The following is a 23,623-nucleotide window of genomic DNA, read 5'->3' as shown; positions in this document are numbered from 1 at the left end:
TTCCATCTGAACCAGAAGAAAGGAAACAACGGACCAAAAGGAATAAGAAAGCGACACCAGCACCAGGACACCAGCCGACTAGTGCGGTGCATCAGCCTGAGGCAGACATGGCATCGAGACAGAGACGGTGCTGAAGCTGCCGGCTTGGCGTTGAGCTCCACCCGAGACAGGCGAGAGGGCGGGCTGGCTGAATCACCTAGCCTCTGACTCAGCATTCCTGGAATCTAAACCTAAGTGCAGACCACCACATAACTTTTGCTGCTGGCACCCGAGAACTACTCGTGATTAACAGACTAGGTGCTCAGATAAGATAAGGGGCTACATTTCAAGGCCCTGCGTGCTTGACCAGCTATAAATTACCGATAATCCTTTTTCAAGACTCCCGAGCTGTTTTTCAAGGCCCCATCAGGTGCAGAACCCGCGCAGTAAAGATCAACATGGCCTATGAATGACCTTCCGCGTGAGACGAACATGAACAGGGACCCCTCGCCAGGGCTCGAACCAAGATCCAGAGGCATCACGCATGCACAACATCCCAGAATACGTCCTGTTCAACATCCCGGAAGCCTTTGTGACAGACTCCATCTTGGTTCCAGCAACCTCTGCGAGGAAGTCCATCTTGAATTCTAACTGCATGTGTATTTGATTTTCATAATCCCTCCCCTTCTGGAAATCTCCACCCATCTAATGAATAAAGATAATGCCTTTTTCCTGCCTAAAAACTTTCATAAACCCCAGGGAAACCCTTTGTTCGGAGAGAGACTGGAGGCTAGCGTAGGTGGAAGCCCCTCTCCGTCTCTCCCTCGCAAGCCTTTACTCTCTTTCTGTCGCTAATAAACCTTTGTTTGTGCAGAACCTCTGAGCCTCTCCTGGTCATTCTTTGTCAGAAGAAGGCAAGAACCTAGGAAGGGCTTAGTCCCGAGCTGGGAAGCCTCGTTGCGGTGTTACAGACAGAGACACCAGTCTGAGAAGGGAGGAGATTCCGCAGACCCCATCGAGAGAATCCTAAACACTGGCCTGAAGGGGGAACAGAATGACCAAATTGATGGGCCTGGGCCTGATGGGGAGTGGGCTCGACCCGCGTAGCCCCAGGGCTCAAAAAGAATGAAGGGGGAGGGGCCCTAAGCAGGCCCTGCTCCTGGGCTCAGAGGGGCCACATGGGCATGTCCCTCCCCTATTCAAGGCTCTGCAGCTGCAAGTTTAGTAAGACGGGTGTTTGCGCTTTAGTATAAAAAGGTATTTAGCATAGAAAGTTACTCAAATTTAACAAAGGAATATCCTGTATGAAAAATGACTCCGATTAAAACTTAAAGGTTACAACAACAAAGCAATCTTTTTAAGAGGGTAGTTTGGAAGCATCTAACGAAACTATTAATGTACATTCTTCAACCGAGAAATCCTATTTCCAGAGACTTACCTTTGAGTCACATCAATGCTTTAGAATGAGACAGGAGCCTAAGACGACAACCCTGATGTACACATAAAGGTTCCCCAGACCGTTAAAATTGAGGGTGCTGCGGTAAAACGCTCCTCGGAAACTCTGTGGGGCAGTTCTACTCTGTCCTATAGGGTTGCTATGAGTCGGAATCGACTCGACTGCAGTGGTGGAGTGGTGGGTAGTAAAATGCTTCCCTTTATGTGGTCTCTGGTTCTTTGGAAAGACATCTTGAGGGACTTTCCCCCGAGCCCTGAGGAGTCACCTTTGCCCTACTTTTCTACTCCAGAGGGTCTGTCGCTTTTGTCCAGGTTGACTGACATTTCCTTGGTAAGCTGTACACAACCTGGTTGGATGCTTTTCTCCGGCCCTAGGCTGCAGCAGGCCCTGTGATTAGCATGCACCTTGCAGGGATTGGCCAACAAACAATGCAGATGAGGTTAGTTGTAGCTCAGCTGCACCTACTATGCAAATGACGTATCTGTGGCCTACCAAGAGGGGATTGGTCAGTTTGTGGCCCCCACTGGAATAAGCCATGCCTTGAAATTGACAAAGAGTTTGTATATATACACAGCCAACTCCCGAGAGGTTTTTCAGACAGAAAGTTGCAGAAATGGAAGCAGACAGAAGAAAGAATAGAAGGGAAGCAGTGAGAGAGAGAGAGAAAGAGAAAGAGAGAGAGAGAGGAGGAGGCAAGGAACCTCTTAAAAGAGGCATAACATGGGTCAGGGGCTGTAACGCTGAAGACCGCGAGAGGCCCAGAAGGGACCCAGTGGCAGAGCCAGCAGCAACAGGCCCAGGTGTCCGATGGCAGAGCAATGACAGATTGCAGGGCCAAGAGGAGGCCTGCCCTCAGGGGGCCGAGAGGAGGCCTGCCCAGCAGGGAAGAGCTAAAAGAGCTGTCCTGTACTAAAGAAGGGAGACTTTGCCTACACGCTTCCTGATCCTGATTCTGAGTGGCTGCCTGTTGATCCCCAGTTGCACCCTGTAACTTCCTCAATAAACCACTTAACTATAAGTATGGTCTGTGAGTTCTGTGTGGCCATCGCAATGGACTATCAAACACAGAAGAGAAGTAGAGAGTGCCATGGTGTCAGAATTGACGAAATGGTCAGAGAGCGGAGGTACGTCTGACTTCTGCCTCACAGGGACCAGCCTTGGGCTGACAGTGATTCCCATTATAGCTGCTGCTGGAACAGGTCCCGATGCTACTGCCGCCGTTTTACAGGCACAAAGCTTCTAAAAGCTTCAGGTTTTATTTAGGAAGGGTTTTTTCTGATCTATCTCAAAGCATGAACAACCCCACATCTTAACCAAACTGTGACTGTCTAGTACTGCTCTGAGGATCCAAAACCCTAAAAGCCGAGACACGTGACCAAGGGAGGGCCCATCAAACAAGCACCAGTGCCGGCTTCAGAAACCCGAGACAGACAACGACCAGGCCTGAGTGGCAGGACATGAGGTCCACCTCTGCTGCCCTGCCATTACCTGGGGGCGGGTAGCACTGCAGCAACCTTAGGAGCTTCACCGACAGCCAAGGGGCCGGGACAAAGTAGTAGGTGTAGTCCTGAAGGTCCGTCGATGCAGACGTCACGATCTGAAAAACAACACAGGCGGTCACCGCTCCGGACACACGTGAACATCCAACATGCTAAGAGTACTCAATACCACCTTCTACACTTTAAAGGACAGAGTCACAGCCTACCCCCAGGGCAACTGTGCTTCCCAACCAGGAGCCTGTGTGCAAGGAAGGCGCCACCAGCTGCTCCACTTGTATGCTGCTCATGTGCCTGCTTTGATGGCGTCCAAACTGGCCACTTGTTGCTCACTATGAACATGAGCTAGATAGCAATTATCTTCTGGGACAAAATGGGATTGGAGCTGCAGCCCTCTCTGGGCTGGAAACAATGAAACGCAGCAGGGAGGGCTCTCACCCCTTAGAAGGGGAAGCTGGCATTCTCTGCTGCCTCCCTCCACACCCAAATGCAGACCTGTGAGCAGCCTCGCCGAGCTCCTCAGACAGCACGCTGACATCATCCTCAGGTGCAGCCCCACCTCTTACAGCCTCACACAGCATATACCTGGTCCCCTATCCCCCACTGTCTCCTGCGGCAGGGAGGCCAGAGCAGCTTCTCCCACAAATCTCACGTGTGCAACTTTTCCGGACATACTGCACACATCAGGAGGCTCACCGTGACCTGGCCTAAGCTGCAAGGCACCAGCCAGCTCCTGCAGTGAGCTGGGCTCCGCTGCTGGCCAGAGAAAAGACTGAGTGGGACAAACAGCAGTAGTGAGACCCAAACAACTGTGTGCCAAGCAGAAGGGACATGGCGCACCATCTCCACATAGCAGAGACACAGCCAGTGCGAGGTGTCTTCAAAAGCAAGGAATAATTCACTTCAAGAGTTAGAAAGAGGCTAGCAAATTAATCCAAAGAAAGCAGAGGAAATAAAATAAAAAGATAAAAACAGAAAGTAATGAAATAGAAAAATTGCAACAGAGAGAACCAACAAAGACAAAAATTAACTGTGAAAAGAAATTATTACACACTTGATGAGACTAAGAAAAATGACAAGGTATAAAAAAATCCAGTGTCAAAAATCAAAGGGGGGACATCACTACAAATCCTATCCATAGAACTATCTTTACCAATTGTCATGGATTGAATTGTGTCCACCCAAAAATGTGTGTATCGATTTGACTGGGCTATGATTTTTTTTTTTTTTTAATGATTCCCAGTATTCTGTGACTGTCCTCCGTTTTGTGATTGTAATTTTATATTAAAGATGATATGGGTGGGATGTGATAACCTTACTAAGGTCACAGCCCTTATTCAATATAAAGGGAGTTTCCCTGGGATGTGGCCTGCACCACCTTTTATCTTACAAGAAATAAAGGGAAACAGAAGCAAGCAGAGAGTTGGGGACCTCATACCACGAAGAAAGCAGTACCAGGAACAGAGTGTGTCCTTTAGAACCAGGGTCCCTGCACCTGAGAAGTTCCTCGACCAGAGTAAGATTGAGGACAAGGACCTTCCTCCAGAGCCGACAGAGAGAGAGAGACTTCCTCTGGAGCTGACACCCTAAATGTGGACTTTTTTTGTGTGTGTGCTTTAAGTGACAGTTTACAAATCAAGTCAGTCTCTCATACAAAAATTTATACACACCTTGCTATGTACTCCTAGTTGCTCTCCCCCTAATGAGACAGCACACCCCTTCTCTCCACTATCTATTTTCATGTCCATTCAACCAGCTTCTGTCCCCCTCTGCCTTCTCATCTCCAGACAGGAGCTATCCACATAGGCTCATGTGTCTACTAGATCCAAAAACTCACTCTTCACCAGTACCATTTTCTATCCTATAGCCCAGTCCAATCCCTGTCTGAGGAGTTGGCTTTGGGAATGGTTCCTTGTCTTGGGCTAACAGCAGGTCTGGGGACCATGACCTCCAGGGTTCTTCTAGTCTCAGTCAAACTATTAAGTCTGGTCTTTTCATAAGAATTTGGGATCTGCATCCCACTGCTCTCCTGCTCCCTCAGGGGTTCTCTGTTGTGTTCCCTGTCAGGGCAGTCATCGGTTGTAGCCGGGCACCATCTAGCTCTTCTGGTCTCAGGCTGATGTAGCCTCTGCTTTATGTGGCCCTTTCTGTCTCTTGGGTTCTTAATTACCTTGTGTCTTTGGTGTTCTTCATTCTCCTTTGCTCCAGGTGGGCTGAGACCAACTGATGCATCTCAGATGGCCGCTTGCTAGAGTTTAAGATCCCAGACGCCACTCTCCAGAGTGGGATGCAGAATGTTTTCTTAATAGATTTTATTGTGCCAATTGACCTAGATGTCCCCTGAAACCATGGTCCCCCGGCCCCTGCCCATGCTACACTGGCCTTCGAAGCATGCAGTTTATTCAGGAAACTTCTTTGCTTTTGGTTTAGTCCAGTTGTGCTGACCTCACCTGTATTGTGTGTTGTCTTTCCCATCACCTAAAGTAGTTCTTATCTACTATCTTATTAGTGAATATCCCTCTCGTTCCCTCCCTCCCACTCTCGTAACCATCGAAAGTATTTTCTTCTCTGTTCAAACTATTTCGTGAGTTCTTACAATAGTGGTCTCATACAAAATTTTTCTTTTGCAACTGACTAATTTCACTCAGCATAATGCCTTCTAGACTGAATTTGGACTTTTAACCTACTTTACTGTGAGGAAATAAATTACTCTGTTTTAGCCATTCACTTGTGGTATTTCTGTTACAGCAGCACTAGATGACCAAGACACCAATATATTTAAATATTTAGATAAATTAGCAAATGTTAAGAAAATGCACCTTACTGATTAAAGAAGAAACAGAAAATACAAGTAGTCTTATAACTTATTAAATAAATTGAATCCACAATTAGAAACTTTCCCACAAAGAAAACTCCAAGTTCAAATGGCTTTGCCAGTTAATGAATGATAAAAACATTTAGCAAACAATTATAGAAAGGAACTTCCTTAATGTGATAAAGAGAGCCAACAACAACAAAAATTCTACAGTAAGCATCACACTTAATGGTGAAATACTGAAAGCTTTCCCTCTGAGATGAGAAGCAAGACATCAGTCATCTCTTAGAGTCAGTGTCATAGTGGAGGCCCAGGTCAGACAGGAAGTGGGAAATATAAACAATCATCATATGGATTAAAAAAGAGAAAAATTAAACTGCCATTATTCATAGATGGTATGGCTGAACATAAAGAAATCTATGTATAAATTACTAAAATTAGTAAGTTAGCTTAGCGAATTTCCAATTTCAAGATACACAAAAATCAGTTGCAAAATTTGAAAACAGATAATGGTGATGGCTGAACACCACGATAAACACAGCTAACGTCACTGAGTTGACGTGGGAACGATGCTGACGTGGCAATTGTTCTTACATATGTATTTACCACCATTTTAAAAAACCCTTTGCATCTCTATAAACCAACATATAATTAAAAACAAGAAATACTTAAAGGTATTGGCAATAGCATTTAAAAAATAAAAGTATATAGCAATAAATCTAACAAAAGGTAACTCAAAAGATTATGAAACACTACGAAATTACAGATAATAAGTGGAGGGATACATTATGTTCATGGATTTAAAGGCTTGATACTGTAAAGATCTCAATTCTCTTGAAACTGACCTCTAGATTAAATCCAATTCCAATCAAAGTCCCACTAGGGTTTTTGAGGGGGGGGGAACAGGTGGGAGGACTCGCTCTACTAGACGGCAAGGCTTATGGCAAAGCTTCAGTAGCTAAGGCAGCACATTACTAGTGCAAAGACAGGCAGACAGACAGACTGATGGGAGTGGAGAACACAGAAACAGACCCACTTGATTTGGGGCAAGGTAGCAGGGCAGGGGGGCTTCAACAGTGGTACTGGGAGAATTGGATCTCATATGAGAAAAGCCATCACCACACACAGAAAGCAGTTCCAGGTGGACGTCAATCTAAACATGAAAACTCAGAAGACGGAACAACTTCTTAACTAGGACACAAGAGCACAACCATAAAGGAAAAGATTAATACATTGACTAAAATGTAGAATTTCTGGTCATAGAAGACATCACTAAGAGAGTACAGTGGACCAAATGGGAGAATATCTTTAGAAGCCATACGTCTGATAAGAATCTAATAACCAAAATATATATAAAGCATTGACAACTTAACAACAAAAAGACAAGTAACACAATCATAAAATGGGCAAAGAACTCGAACAGACATTTCCCTAAAGAGGACACTGAAATGGCCACCAAACACATGGAAAGACGCTCAGCGTCATTAGCCATCAGAGAAATGCAAATCAAAACCACAATGAGATACCATTTCACTCCCACTAGGATGGCTAAGATTAAAAAAACAGAATAACCAGTGTTCACGAGGATGTGGGGATAAACTGAAACCCTTAGCCACTGCTGCTAGGAATGCAAAATGGTGCAACCATTGCGGAAAACAGTGTGGCAGTTCCTCAAAAAACGAAACATAGACCACCACAGGACCCAGCAACTCCACTCCCAGGTACGCACCCAATACTCGAAAGCAAGAGTCTCCACCAGAGCCCTGTACACCAACGTTCACTGCAGCAGCGTTCACAACAGCCAACAGGGGGATACCATCTAAATGCCCGTCGAGAGATGAACAGACAAACAACTGTGGTCCACAGATACAACGCAACACTACTGAGCCAGCAGAAGAAATGAAGTCTTGACACAAGCTACAGTATGACGAGAACTTGCAGACATTACGCTGAGGAAAATAAATCAGTCACAGAAGGACAAATATTCTATGATCTTACTCAAATAAAATACGAGAAAAGGCAAACGTATAGAAACCAAACTTTATTAGTGGTTACCAGGGACAGGAGGGAGGGGAAAAGGGAGGTTAACAGCGATGGAGAAATCTCGTTGATTAGGGGGAGAATTGCACAGATGATTACTGTAATTGCTGTCACTAAGTTGTACATCTGTAAAAACCTGAATTGGCAAAAGTTGTGCGGTAGATAGATTTACAACAACAACAAAAAAAGAGGAGCTGCTGAGTCTGTTTATGAACGACCAAAAACCTCATGAGATTTGGTTCCTTGGTTTGGAGGTTTAGGGTCATGGTTTCATGGAACGTCCCAGTTAATTGGTCTAATAACACGTTTAGTGCTTCTGCTCTACCTCCTAGTTCGTTGCATAAGGCCTGGGATCTTAAATGTTTACAAGCAGCCATCCAAGGCATGACAACTGGTCTCTATTTGCTTGGAGCAACAGGAGAGTCAGGAATAGGATATGGAATGTGTGGCTAATTGCCTCCAAGAACAACTGCCCCCTTTGCCATGAGGCGAGAAGAACTGGAAGGTGCCCAGCTACCATTACTAAACATTTTGATCGAAGATTCTATAGAAGGATCCTGATCAAAAGGAGGGGGGATATAGAACAGAATTTCAAATTTTCATGGACGCCAGACTTTTTGAAGCCAAGGGGGTTGGATGCACCCCTGAAAACTATTACTCCTAGATAGTCTTTAAAACTTAAACCAAAAATATCTTCTTACAACCAAACAATAGTTTAACTTAACCAGTAAAAAAAATGTCTGCCTTGAGCACTGTGCTCTTTTACGACTACATATATGAGATTGAAGTGACAACAGCAACTCAAAAGATTGGACAGGAACCCTGGGAGGCAGTGAGTTTATGCAAATGGCGGAGGAACAATTAAAAAATTAGGGTGAAGATGGCTGTACGACTCAAAGAATGTAATCGGTATCACTGAACTGTACATGCAGAAACGGCTGAAGTGGCATATATTTTGCTCTGTATATTCTCAACAAAATAAAAAAATTTTAAATGGAAAAAAAATTACACGTTTATAAGTATTATATGTACATAAAGGAAATCTTGATGGCGTAGTGGTTAACGCTAGAGCCACTAACCAAAAGGTCAGCAGTTCAAATCCACCAGCTGCTCCTTGGAAACTCTATGGGGCAGTTCTTCTCTATAATACAGGGTTGCCGTGAGTTGGAATTGACTGGACGGCAAAGGAATTTGGTTTGGTTTTTTTAACTGTACTAATGCATAATCATCAGGATAGATCTTGAAACGTTCTTTTAGACGTTGAATGCAACACCATTCCTCTTTGAGCTGTCATTCCCAGCACGGTAGACTATATGATTGTCTGATTCAAAATGACCAATACCAGTCCATTTCAGCTCACTAATGCCTAGGATATCAATGTTTATGTGTTCCATATCATTTTTGACCATTTCCAATTTTCCTAGATTCATACATTGTACACTCCAGGTTCCGATTATTAATGGATGTTTGCAGCTGCTTCTTCTATTTTGAGTCGTGCCACATCAGCAAATGAAGGTCCCAAAAGCTTGACTCCATCCACGTCATTACGGTAGACTCTACCTTGAGGAGGCAGCTCTTCCCCAGTCATCTTTTGAGTGCCTTCCAGCCTAGGGGGCTCAACTTCCAACACTATATCAGACAGTGTTCTGCTGCTATTCATAAGGTTTTCACTGGCTAATGCTTTTCAAAAGTAGACTGCTGGATCCTTCTTCCTCGTCTCAGTCTGGAAGCTCAGCTGAAACCTGTCCTCCATGGGTGACCCTGCTGGTATCTGAACACCAGTGGCATAGCTTCCACAACACAAAAGCCCCCACAGTATGACAAACTGACTATGCAAAGGCATTCGACTGTGTGGATCATAACCAACTATGGATAACATGGTGAAGAATGCGAATGCCAGAACACTTATTCGTGCTCATGAGGAATCTTTACATGGATCAAGAGGCGGTTGTTCTGACAGAACAAGGTGATACTGATTGGTTTAAAGTCAGGAAAGGTGTGCGTCAGGGTTGTATCCTTTCACCATACCTATTCAATCTGTATGCTGAGCAAACAATCCGAGAAGCTGGAGTATATGAAGAAGAATGGGGCATCAGGATTGGAGGAAGACTCATTAACAACCTGCGTTATGCAGATGACACAACCTTGCTTGCTGAAAGTGAAGAGGACTTGAAGCACTTACTAGTGAAGGTCAAAGACCACAGCCTTCAGTACGGACTGCATCTCAACATAAAGAAAACAAAAATCCCCACAACTGGGCCAATGAGCAACATCCTGATAAAGGGAGAAAAGATTAAAGTTGTCAAGGATTTCATTTTACTTGGATCCACAATCAACAGCCATGGAAGCAGCAGTCGAGAAATCAAAAGACGCATTGCATTGGGTAAATCTGCTGCAAAGGACCTCTTTAAAGTGTTGAAGAGCAAAGATATCACCTTGAAGACTATGGTGCACCTGACCCAAGCCATGGTATTTTCAATCGCATCATATTCATGTGAAAGCTGGATAATGATAAGGAAGAATGAAGAAGAATTGATGCCTTTGAATTGTGGTGTTGGTGAAGAATATTGAATATACCATGGACTGCCAGAAGAACGAATAAATTTGTCTTGGAAGAAGTACAACCAGAATGCTCCTTAGAAGCAAGGATGGCAAGACTGCGCGTTACATACTTTGGACATGTCAGGAGGGATCAGGCTCTGGAGAAGAACATCATGCTTATCAAAGTACAGGGTCAGTGGAAAAGAGGAAGACCCTCAACGAGGTGGACTGACACAGTGGCTGCAACGATGAGCTCAAGCATAACAACGATTGTATGGATGGCATGGGACTGGACAGTGTTTCCTTCTGTTGTGCATAGGGTCGCTATGAGTCAGAACCGGCTCGACGGCACCTAACAACCACCACCACCAACCCATTAAAAAATAAATAAACCTAATAAATAATAAATCCTCCATGTGTCTGTCAGTTTGTCGTACTGTGGGGGCTTGCGTGTTGCTGTGATGCTGGAAGCTAAGCCACCAGTATTCAGATACCAGCAGGGTCACCCATGGAGGACAGGTTTCAGCTGGGCTTCCAGACTAAGACAGACTAGGAAGAAGGACCTAGCAGTCTACTTCTGAAAAGAATCATCCCTTGAAAACCTTATGAATAGCAGCGGAACACTGTCTGATACAGTGCTGGAAGGTGAGCCCCCCAGGTTGGAAGGCACTCAAAAGATGACTGGGGAAGAGCTGCCTCCTCAAAGTAGAGTCGACCTTAATGACGTGGATGGAGTAAAGCTTTCGGGACCTTCGTATGCTGATGTGGCACGACTCAAAATGAGAAGGAACAGCTGCAAACATCCATTAATAATCGGAACATGAATGTACGAAGTATGAATCTAGGAAAATTGGAAATCATCAAAAATGAAATGGAACACATAGACATCGATATCCTAGGCATTAGTGAGCTGAAATGGACTGGTATTGGCCACTTTGAATCGGACAGTCATATAGTCTACTGTGCTGGGAATGACAGCTTCAAGAGGAATGGTGTTGCATTCATCGTCAAAAAGAGCGTTTCAAGATCTAACCTGAAGTACAGCGCTGTCAGTGATAGGATAATATCCACACGCCTACAAGGAAGACCAGTTAACAGGACTGTTATTCAAATTCACACGCCAACCACTGGGGCCAGAGATGAAGAAGTTGAAGATTCTCATCAGCTGCTGCAGCCTGAAACTGACTGCACATGCAGTTAGGATGCATTGACAATTACTGGAATGCGAGAGTTGGAAACAAAGAAGAAGGACCAGTAGTTGGAAAATATGGCCTTGGTGATAGAAACAATGCCAGAGATCAAATAACAGAATTTTGCAAGACCAACGACTTCTTCACTGCAAATACCTTCTTTCACCAACATAAACGGCGACTATACACATGGACCTTGCCAGATGGAACACGCAGAAATCAAATCGAGTACATCTGTGGAAAGAGACGATGGAAAAGCTCAACATCATCAGTCAGGACAAGGCCAGGGGCCGACTGTGGAACAGACCATCAACTGCTCATGTGCAAGTTCAAGCTGAAACTGAAGAAAATCAGAGCAAGTCCACGAGAGCCAAAATATGGCCTTGAGTATATCCCACCTGAATTTAGAGACCATCTCAAGGAACAGATTTGACGCACTGAACGCTAGTGACCAAAGTCCAGGCGAGCTATAGAATGACATCAAGGACATCATACATGAAGAAAGCAAGAGGTCACTGAAAAGACAGGAAAGAAAGAAAAGACCAAGACGGATGTCAGAGGAGACTCTGAAACTTGCTTATGAACATTGAGTAGCTAAAGCAAAAGGCAAAAATGATGACATAAAAGAACCAAACACAAGATTTCAAAGGGTAGCTCAAGAAGACAAAGTAAAGTATTATAATGACACATGCAAAGACCTGGACATGGAAAACCAAAAGGGAAGAACACGCTCGGCGTTTCTCAAGCGGAAAGAACTGAAGAAAAAATTCAAGCCTCGAGTTGCAATAGTGAAGGATTCCCTGGGGAAAATATTAAACGATGCAGGAAGCATCAAAAGAAGATGGAAGGAATACACAGAGTCTTTATGCCAGAAAGAATTAGTCGACATTCAACCATTTCAAGAGGTAGCGTATGTTCAGGAAGGAAGAAGTCCAAGCTGCCCTGAAGGCACTGGTGAAAAACAAGGCTCCAGAAATTGATGGAATATCAATTGAGATGTTTCCAGAAACGGATACAGCACTGGAAGCGCTCACTTGTCTATGCCAAGAAATTTGGAAGACAGCTACCTGGCCTACTGACTGGAAGAGATCCATATTTATGCCTATTCCCAAGAAAGGTGATCCAACCAAATGCAGAAATTATCAAACAATATCATTAATATCACACGGAAGCAAAATTTTGCTGAAGACCATTCAATAGCGGCTGTAGCAGTATATCGACAGGGAACTGCCAGAAATTCAGGCTGGCTTCAGAAGAGGAGGTGGAACCAGGGATATCATTGCTGATGTCAGATGGATCCTGGCTGAAAGCAGCGAATACCAGAAGGATGTTTACCTGTGTTTTATTGAGTATGCAAAGGCATTTGACTGTGTGGATCATAATAAACTATGGATAACACTGCAAAGAATGGGAATTCCAGAAAACTTAGTTGTGCTCGTGAGGAACCTGTACATATATCAAGAGGCAGTTGTTTAGACAGAACAAGGGGATACTGAACGGTGTGTGTCAGGGTTGTATCCTTTCACCATACCTATTCAATCTGTATGCTGAGCAAATAATCCAAGAAGCTGGACTATATGAAGAAGAACGGGGCATCAGGATTGGAGAAAGACTCATTAACAACCTGCATTATACAAAGGACACAACCTTACTTGCTCAAAGTGAAGAGGACTTGAAGCACTTACTAATGAAGATCAAAGACCACAGCCTTCAGTATGGATTACACCTCAACATAAAGAAAACAAAGATCCTCACAACTGGACCAATAAGCAACATCATGTTAAATGGAGAACTGAAGTTGTCAAGGATTTCATTTTACTTGGATACACAATCAACACCCAAAGAAGCAGTCAAGAAATCAAAAGACGCATTGCATTGGGCAACGGACCTCTTTAAAGCGCTGAAAAGCAAAGATGTCACCTTGAAGGCTAAGGTGCGCCTGACCCAAGCCATGGTATTTTCAGCAGCATTGTATGCATGTGAAAGCTGGACAATGAATAAGGAAGACCAAAGAAGAGTTGATGCCTTTGAATTGTGGTGCTGGCGAAGAATATTGAATATACCACGGACTGCCAGAAGAACAAATAAATCTGTCTTGCAGGAAGCACAACCAGAATGCTCCTTAGAAGCAAGGGTTGCAAGATTGCATCTTACATACTTTGGACATGTTGTAAGGAGGGATCAGTCCCTGGAGAAGGACATCATGCTTGGTAAAGTAGAGGGTCAGTGGAAAAGAGGAAGACCCTCAACAAGATGGATTGACACAGTGGCTGCAACAACGAGCTCAAGCATAACAACGATTGTAAGGATGGCGCAGGACCAGGCAGGGTTTCGTTCTGTGCTACACAGGGTCGCTATGGGTCCGAACCAACTCAACAGCACCTAACAACAACAACAACCAACCTAATATAACCAACAAAGTGCTCATATCTAAAATATATAAAGAACTGGTATAAAGCAACAGAGAAGGCATCCCAGTAGAAAAATGGGGAAAAGACTTAAACAGGCACTTCAGACAAGAAGACATCCAAACGGCCAGCAAGGACAAAAGCTACTCAAGCTCACTGACAGGCAGACCAGTGTGTGTTTACACCACATGAAAGCCTGCTGCACACTCGCCAGAGTGGTTAGGGTCTCCAAAACCAACAACCAGCTGCTGGCCGCGGCGCACAGCAACAGGAACTCGGGCATGTTGGGGAGCCGACGGGTCCCACCACCAGGCAGATGGTCAGCACCTTCCTGAAGTCGGAGGGCTGGTTCCCTATGCCCACCATCAATCCAGGCACATGGACACCAAGAGATGCCCCGAGAACGCTCACGGTGGGTCATCCATAACTGCCTCCAGTGGAAACGAGCTGAATGTCCAACACCACGATGGACAAATACACTGTGGCACGGCTGTCTGATGGCACTCCACACAGCACCAGAACTGAGGGGACAACAGCTACACAAAGTAAACAGGAGACTCACAAACAATGCTGAGCTAAACAAGTCAAACGCAAAAGAACGCACACTGCATTTCCACTTACGTAAAATTCAGAACACAGGCAAAGCGAAACTGCAGGCTGGGGGTGCGTGCTCGGGTGGTCACAGCTGAAGGAGAGCAGGAAGTGAAGGTGCCCAGGTGAGGGCAGCGATGCCCTCTGGTGAGGAGTGAGGAAAAAGGCCTGGGGGATAGGAGGGCCTTCCAGGTACTCCTGCTAGATCTGGACAGTGGATACAGGTGGCTCACACGAGGACGCCACCGTCAGGACGTCCCTGCTCTGTACACGTTTCCATGTGGACACGACATCTCACAGTTTACAAAAGCTTAGAAAGAAAGCCAATCAACTCGCAGCTGAGAGAGCTTTCATCCTTTACAAATTTGGCCAAACACCCTGCATTCTAAAAGGAGTAAACAAATGTACTAATTAAATAAGTACAGCAGAAACGCAGCCCTGATTGCGTCTCCCCATCAACACACTTACTCTGCTTAGTCTGGAGACAGCCAAGGAGACAGAGGTTTTGAACTCTTCCGGATTCTTCTGTGCTAGTGTGGTGATCAGACTTGTGGCAGCAGTCACCACGCCCTGAAGGAAAGACAGGTGCACAACAGTAACACATGCACACAACAGTAGCACACACACACAATAGTACGTATTTTGATTCCAATCAAAACACTTGGAGCTGACTGTTTTAAACTCACTTTCCAAACAAGAGCAACAAGTTGGCAGGCAGCCCACAGGCCGTCTCAGGCCCCAACACATGGGACTGGCCGGCTCACCGCGTCCTCAAAGGTGAGAGGGATCAGACAGGCTGCTCTCTTCTCTCCAGCTCCTCCTTGGAACTGGGACCTCCCAGTATTAGCCTGGCCCTGCGTGGTAAGGCAGCTGGCAGCAGCCCCCTTCTGGGCCCCGGGAGGCCTGTATGGCTACAGTGCTGCCCTCTCTATCTTCTCACTGTTCTTCACCTCTCACCTGTCTGTCCTCTGTCTCTTTGCCTTTGCCACCTGCTTTAAGTCATTCTATGCTGATTACGGGGCTCTGGTGCCAGAGTGGTTAAGCATCTGGCTACTAACCAAAAGGCTGGCAGTTGATATCCACCAGCTGCTCCTTGGAAACCCTATGGGGCAGTTTACAGAGGATGACATTTTTATCTTTAGACTCATTTGAGTCTTTACTACCCAAAACTAAGATTGTAGAAAAGGTACCTTAGAAAGATCCTCCTTCCCCTTTTTGAGATGTGGTCCAGGTCGTGTCTCTGCAATCTAGCTGAGAACCCGTGGGGTGACATGCACCAAGCCAAAGCAGCACAGCCCCCTCCCTGTGGGGCCTCTGCACGCTGCCAGCCATGGGGAGACAGACGAAAACCCCAGGGTACACACAGTCTTACTCGAAGCATAGGGGAGGTCCTGCTAGAGTCCCAGGACAACTAAAGCCATTCACGGTGTAAACCTATCTCTGGAAAGAGGTTCTGGTTAAGCATGGAAATTCTTTCACAAATATAAAAGACTGAGATAAAGGAACGATACTTATCGACTCTGAAGATGTGAACGACCTAGCTCAGCAAGCATGCAGGTGTAACAAAAGACTTGCTTAAACATCCCTGCGTAGTCCCTGGGCATCGTAAGAAAGTGCACTGGCTGCTTTCACAAGGGCCACTTCAAGACAGCCTACTCAGTGGGCGACGCAGAGCCTGGCCCCAACACTCACCAGATGCTGGTCAGCTTACTCCAGGGACAAGGAGCCCGACCCCGACACTGACCAGATGCTGGTCAGCTTACTCCACAGGCAAGGAGCCCGACCCTGACACTCACCAGGTGCTGGTCATTGAGGAGGTGCACCACTCGGGACGTCCAGTCACCCATGGGCACCAGGTCAGGGGACGTCCGGTAGAGGCGCAGGAGGCACAGGGCAGCGCTCTGCTTCACGCTGTCCATGGTGTCCCTGAGAGAGACAGCCCTGATGAGCGCCACTGGTGTGCAAACCACTCACAGCAGCCACACCGGCCCAGCCCACAGCCCTCCATCAGAGCTGCTCGCAGACCACCCACTGCTGCCACACAGGCCCAGCAGGCTGCTCTCCATCAGAGCTGCTTGAAGACCACCCACTGTTGCCACACAGGCCCAGCACGCTGCCCTCCATCAGAGCTGCTCGCGGACCACCCACTGCTACCACACAGGCCCAGCACACTGCCCTCCATCAGAGCTGCTCGCGGACCACCCACTGCTACCACACAGGCCCAGCACGCTGCCCTCCATCAGAGCTGCTCGCGGACCACCCACTGCTGCCACACAGGCCCAGCACACTGCCCTCCATCAGAGCTGCTCGCAGACCACCCACTGCTGCCACACAGGCCCAGCCCACAACCCTCCATCAGAGCTGCTCGCAGACCACCCACTGCTGCCACACAGGCCCAGCACACAACCCTCCATCAGAGCTGCTCGCAGACCACCCACTGCTGCCACACAGGCCCAGCACACTGCCCTCCATCAGAGCTGCTCGCGGACCACCCACTGCTGCCACACAGGCCCAGCACACTGCCCTCCATCAGAGCTGCTCGCAGACCACCCACTGCTGCCACACAGGCCCAGCACACTGCCCTCCATCAGAGCTGCTCGCAGGCCACCCACTGCTGCCACACAGGCCCAGCACGCTGCCCTCTACCAGAGCTGCTCACAGACCCCCAGAGTCGTCAGGGCAAGAGGGGCCAGGGCTCTGAGTTTGGCGGGCTCAGGACTCGTAGGCTTGAACCACATCAGAACGGTCTGGTGCACTCACACCCATGCTCACTGCCCATGACCATGGCGATGGCACCATCTTCCCTGAAGGGCCAACAGTGCAGGGCCCACAGTGGACTTGCCAACAGAAGTCTCAAGTGTTAACATTCTTGCCTCCAAATGCATTTCTCAAATCCTTCTCGACTGCTGAATACAACTTTGGCTATGCAGCCTGAATGCTATTCAACCGACGTTCCTCATTAAGTGTGTGAACTCGAGTTGGTGTGTTCTTTATCAGCTCACTGAACATACAACCAGCACTGTAAGCACAGAGACCCACACACCACGTGTGAACTCGAGTTTGTTTGTTCTTTATCAGCTCACTGAACACACAACCAACACTGTAAGCGCAGAGACCCGCACACCACGTGTGAACTCAAGTTGGTTTGTTCTTTATCAGCTCACTGAACACACAGTCATCACTGTAAGCACAGAGACCCGCACACCACAGACCTCCCGGGGTCCCCTGGCAGCCTTCTTCCTGGCCTCGCCCTCTCCTCGCCCCCTGCATGCGCACTTCCAGCTAAGGTACCTCTTGCCTGCCAGTGACGAGGGCGAGAACATAACAGCATTGAAAGCACTGGCACTACTACTGTGCCCAGAAAGGGCCAGGGGCTCAAATCCTCCCCACAGCCACACCGTGACGATGTCACACAGCTGTGACTGCTCCCTCTGCCCTTCATCCGTGCACGCCCTGCCTTCCAAACCAGGCTGGGTCATGTTCCTGGGCTGGTGGGGAAAAGCAGCACTCAGGACCCAGAAGCCCAGGGCCTGGAGCTGGAGGTGGATGCTCTCTCTCTCTAGACAGATGGAGGTTATGGGCCAGCCCAGGCCCCGTGGGATGGGCGGCGTTTGTCAGGTTGTCCTCTCTGGTTTGAATATGTGGCGGGGGGGTGGGGTGCAGAGAACATCCTGTGCTTTGTCCGCCTCCCCTGCCCTGGCCAAGTCGCTAACAGCCAGGAACAGGCGGCCGAGGCGCGCCCCTGGCTAAGTCATTAACAGCTGGGAACAGGTGGCTGAGGAGCGCTCCTGGCCAAGTCGCTAACATCTGGGAACAGGTGGCCAAGGCGCGTCCCTGGCCAAGTTGCTAACAGCTGGGAACAGATGGCCGAGGAGCGCCGCCGGCCAAGTCGTTAACAGCTGGGAACAGGTGGCCGAGGCGCGGTCGAGGAACAGCCCCGGAGCTCTCCAGTGACGTCAGCACAGCCGGAACAATAGCCAGCACTCCACTCGGAGGCCTCAGTGAGATTAGGTCGGAACTGCTGCCCGTTTAGAAAAAAGAAAGGGTTTGGGGGCTGTCTTCCCACTTGCCCGCCCCCTTCTGGTTTCTTATTCCTCATCTCCGCCACACACACACTATTCCAAGGAAAGACTTATTTGGATAACAGTCTTCTTTTGGATGCAAAGATCCTAGGGAGTGCAAGGATACCTGCCCCACTTTTTGCTCCCCCACTTCATGTTGGTGGTTTGACGGGCAGCCAGAATGCCAGCAGGGCATCTGCCTGATACGCTCTTGGCCGCCCAAGACCACGCTTCCCAAGAGCTATCGACTGGGAAGTGGATATCCCATCCCTCCAACAAACATCCCCATTTCTGAAACATGACGTCCACTGTGTCTCCGTCTGCATCACTCGCTGCTCCTCTGTCCACCATCCTGTCTCCCACCTGCACCCACGCCAGCCCCGGATCACGGCCTCCATTCCTGAGACCTCAGTTCCAAGTCGCCCATCGCCCAGCTGGATTTCAAGTTGCTGGTTTTCTTCAAACAGGCTCACGGACGCTGTGTTCCTGAGCTTTCTGACGCAGGAGAGCCCGCCTGTTCCCTTTTTCTCACAGGACAGCTCAGCTGGGGCCAGCAGCACCAGCCCAGACTTGGTTTCCCCATATCCTGGAAGCACTGCCCCCATGGCCTGCCTCATCCTCCCATTCCAACAGCTCATCCAGGCTGTGCCGCGACCTGACCTTCCTATTCCTTTCTGCCCACAGGTGCGGTGCGTCTTCTGTTTCAGGGAATGTCCTCTCTCCTTCTGAATACTTTGGCTCACTTACTGGGTTCTCCATCTCAGAGACCACCTTGGTCTGCTTTCGTGTTCATTTACTCAAGCATTTCTACGCACCAAGTACTGCTCCAGATGCTAGAGACAAAGCAGCAGTCAGAGACAGCTACCTCTGGACCAGAAAGCCTGCATCCTGAGGGCAGAGACGGTAACATACATGTGGTGAAAGGGCAGAGAATGCCAGCGTGTAAGCGAGGAGGGGCCAGGAAGACCAGGAGGGACCTCTGTGGCAAGACACACAGGTGGGACCGAGGGCACGAGCGGCCATCGAGGGAAGGCACTCTCAGTGGAGGCGGCAGGAGTGCGAGGCCCCGAGACAAGGCTACTGACATTCCTTCTTATTGCTTTTAATCTCCCCACACACGCGCACACTCACACATGTGCTCACACACTCGCATGTGTGCACACTTGCACACACGTGTGCACACTTGCACACACATTCACACATGCATGCACTCGCACACACGTGCTTGCACGTGCACTCACACACGTGCACAACACCCATGTGCACGCACTTATACACATGCACACGTATGTGCAACCACACATGCACGCACACTCGTGCACGTACACGCACTTGCACAGTGCACTCACGCATGCACACTCGCACGCTCACACTTGCACACATGCAAGCATGTATGCATGTACACTTGCACACATGCACACACACATACGCTCAAACGCTCGCCCTCATACCTGCGCATGCGCACACACACACACACAGACACACCTGCACGCTCACTCACACACGTGGGTCAGCTAGAGCTTCTCTTCCATCCTGGCAGTTTTATTCTAGGGCATCTCCGGAGCTCTTTGTTTTTCTAATCTATGCATTACGTAATGCCATCTTCTGGCTCTCCACTTCCTTCCTTAGTTCCGTTGTGTCCACCTGTCTCTGAGCTCCTATGTGTGGAACCCATGCTCAATAGGTCAGTCTGCAGGTATGTCCCAAGCCGGGGCTCTGTCAGGTCTCCTGTATGACATGCCCCAGGGCTTGCTCGGCTGATGTGTTGCTGCTCTTGGTGCTGCTCGTGTGTGGTCAGGTTCCCCCACTGCTGCACTGCAGGCACTCAGGGCTGGTCGCCCTGGGGCCATCCTTGACCAGCTCTCCACCCACTAGACGGCAGCAGAACCCCAACCCCACTGTGACAAGGATGTCCTGAGATGCTGCCAGATGTCCCCTCAAAGCAAAATCATCCCCACTGAGAACCCTGTTTGCTCTGACTCCCCCTTTCACTGTGAGGCTACAGGCTGTGTTCCACCCACTTTCCTGGGCCCGAGGGGCTGGAAGCTTGCTGGATGCTGCCTGGTCTCTTCACAGGTCCTTCTGGAGCACCCAGGTCCTCTATCTGAGGCCACCCCACTCGCAGGCCATGCACCTATGAGCTTCCCAGCCGTCAGGACACCTGGAAAACGCACGGACGGCACACGTGCTTCTCAACTCCTTTCCGAGCCATTGCTTGTTCCCTCACTCAGTTTCTCTTAAAATTATTGGGGAGGGGGTACTAAGAATTCTGAGAGTCTGGGTGCTGTGCTGCACCCCACCAGAGGGACTGTTTGCCCATGCTCCTCAGCAGCACGCGGGTGAACCTCTCTTGGCAGCTGTGGCTGGCAAGGTTGGGCTGGCTTTCCTTGATCTTTTCTAAACCTCAAAGGTCCTGAGGATAGAAACTCCAGCTGGACTTCACCTGGAGTCTAAACTTGTACTTCTTCATCCAACAGTACACCGTTCATGTCTCCTTAGGACGTAAGGTGAAGAAATTAGTACATTCTACGGGTTCTTTAAATAGTTACACAATCGTAACTGTTTTAACCTGAGACACGCCATGAGACACATACCCGGCCACCAGGATCTTGGGAATCTCCCCGGCAAACGCCTCAGCCATCTCGCGGCTGCCCACATTGGCGATGCAGTGTAGCGCCAGGCCCATGAAGGTGGGGTTCCGGCTCGCCAGGTCATTCTTGATGGCATTATTGATCAAGCGGATCAGCTCACTGTTGGAGTTCACCAACACAGAGATGAAAAGATAGCCCTGTGCGCCAAAGAGAGAAGAAAACAGAGCTCACAATAAGCCACAGCATCTACCACACGACAGCACACCAACACTTCTGTCTGCAGGAGGCCTCCAGCACTAACCCACCAGCCCACGAGCACGACAGGGGAGACTCATCTTCACGTGGACAAAGGTGTTAATCCTGCCGTGGGAGTAAAGAACGTCTGTGTGCACAATTCCACCACAGGACAGGCAAATGCACTCACCAAGTGCTGTCACAGGGACAAGCCCGAGAAGCTGCTCACGTGTCTCAGTGGGATCAGACCCCTCAGTCCCTTCCTCCCCACGGTCCCACTCACTGATCCGCAGCTTACACAGCTGAGCATCCAATGTCACCAACAACCCGGCCTGCAGGTTCTCTTCCCCCCCTTTCTTGAATCTGTATTTCTCCAGCCTCACTACCACTACCCAGGTGAGAGCCCAGCACAGCTTCCCAGTCTTCTTAGAGGGAAGGCCTGAGCAGCCTGGCCCGACCACAGAGCCATACCTTCCTTCCTCCAGCCCAGACACAGCTGCCCTCTTGCCACATGCCCTCCACCGTACGCTACCTGCTCTGTTCCGCATGCCTCCCGTCCTCCTCCCCCTACAGGCTCCTGCTCACCCTTCAGGTTCCACCTGAATACCCCCTCCAAGAGCCTCCCCCAACCCAGTCCCCTCCCTCCCTCCCAGGCTCCCAGGGAATTCTGCACTCCACAGCTATCGTCTCTGGGGGTTGTCTGATGCCCTTGTCCTTCTCCACTGGGCAGGGCAGGCCTGTCTCTCTCTGGAGCTGAGTCCCCAGGGGTCCCCGGCACCCTGCCTGACCCAGAGCAAGCTCTCCATGAACTCTAGTTGAACAGGCACCAATAACCCTAGAACACCTAGGGTTTTCTTTTTACTTTATGTAACTTTCTGACAAATGGAAGAAAATGTTACTTTATAACACTGGGTAAAACACACAGGAATAACATTACTCCAAGAGAGCGAGGACACTAAAAAGCTGGAGCCAGCTCTGGGACCAGGGGCCCAGTGTGTCTGGGGCACCAAAAAAAAACACAAAAAGCCAAATCTATTGCCATCGAGCCAATTCTGAGTCATAGCAACCCTAAAGGACAGAGTAGAACTGCCCCATAGAGTTTCCAAGGAGCACCTGGTGGATTAGAACTGCTGACCTTTTGGTTAGCAGCGGTAGCTCTTAACCACTACGCCACCAGGGTTTCCTGGGGCACCGAGTGACTTTTAAACCACGTGAATGGAGTGTCTCTCCACAAACAAAGGCTGTACAGGGCGGCCAGGCACACTTACCTGTGACAGCGCATTAACATGCATCGTGGGGAAGGAAACCCAGGAGTGACCCCCCCCAGCCCTCCCTTTAGAGGCTGACCTCAGGACAGCTTGACCCACGGGTGCCCAAGGGACCCACCGCACCACACGCTGGGCTCCAGGCAGCATCAGGTAAATGCTCCCCTAGCCAGCAGTGAAGGCAAAGTACACAAAGAGAGCAGCCAGAAAAGCAGCAGCTACCTTACTAAGAGCCTTTCGGAAAAAGAACACCTCCAGGACTACTGAGGCTTTCCTGAGGGTGGCCATTCAGATGAGTTGGTTTGTGGTGCTAGGGGAGGGGTGAGGAAGGGGAGGCCTACTCAGACACATGCCATGGAACCACAGCTCCAAGTGCAGGCGCCTGGGGTTCACACGCAAAGCCCTGCGGTCTACGTGTGCCGTGTTTTGCACCATGCCCACACTGTGTTAAAAGATGGGACTAAGAAGGAAAGGAAACAGAAGGAAACCGTGAGCTAGTGCGGGGCCTCCAACACCATCAGCCCCCAGGACTGTGCACAGTACTCACGATCTGCTTCTCCGTGTATCTGTTAGAACTCAGCAGGTTCACCGCCTCCATGTGTCCAAAGTCAATGTCGTGGCCCAGAAGAAAGATGAAAAGCAACTTGCAGACGTATTTTTTTTTGCTATAGCCATCAAGAGCCTTGTCACCTACAGAAGAGAAGGGGGAGGGCTTACCCTGGGCAAGGGGGAACACTCCCCGCAGGAGCAGGACCACCTGTGGGCACAGCGACCTTTAAGCGGAGCACGAGCAGCACCCTCACCAGGCAGTGCACATCGAGGCCCGGCTGCCGCTGCCCTTTCACTGGGGACTCTCTGCTTCATGCTTCTCATTTCCTTACTTTGAGGCAGTCAGACCCATGCAGTCCTGAGATAAAACCGAGAACACCAGCAACGAGAGCCACGCTATCGTAGCT

General features: G+C 48.9%; 1 protein-coding gene across 3 annotated transcripts in view; it reads right to left on the bottom strand.

Annotated features, from left to right (window-relative positions):
* The window catches only part of AP2A2 (adaptor related protein complex 2 subunit alpha 2), a 97,992-nt gene that overhangs the window by 20,413 nt on the left and 53,956 nt on the right, over positions 1-23,623 (bottom strand). For all 3 annotated transcript variants that reach the window (XM_064287552.1, XM_064287553.1, XM_010602439.3), the window contains exons 3-7: positions 23,215-23,357; positions 21,172-21,365; positions 16,313-16,442; positions 14,985-15,086; positions 2,924-3,032 (exon numbers count right to left, since the gene is read on the bottom strand). In XM_064287552.1, coding sequence (XP_064143622.1) covers positions 2,924-3,032; positions 14,985-15,086; positions 16,313-16,442; positions 21,172-21,365; positions 23,215-23,357 — 678 coding nt within the window. The remainder of the gene's footprint in view (positions 1-2,923; positions 3,033-14,984; positions 15,087-16,312; positions 16,443-21,171; positions 21,366-23,214; positions 23,358-23,623) is intronic.

This window comes from Loxodonta africana, chromosome 7 (assembly GCF_030014295.1).
Source record: "Loxodonta africana isolate mLoxAfr1 chromosome 7, mLoxAfr1.hap2, whole genome shotgun sequence".
In the NCBI taxonomy this organism is placed as follows: Eukaryota; Metazoa; Chordata; class Mammalia; order Proboscidea; family Elephantidae; genus Loxodonta; species Loxodonta africana.
Note: the sequence above shows the minus strand (reverse complement) of the source record. Positions and strands in the feature narration are given on the sequence as shown.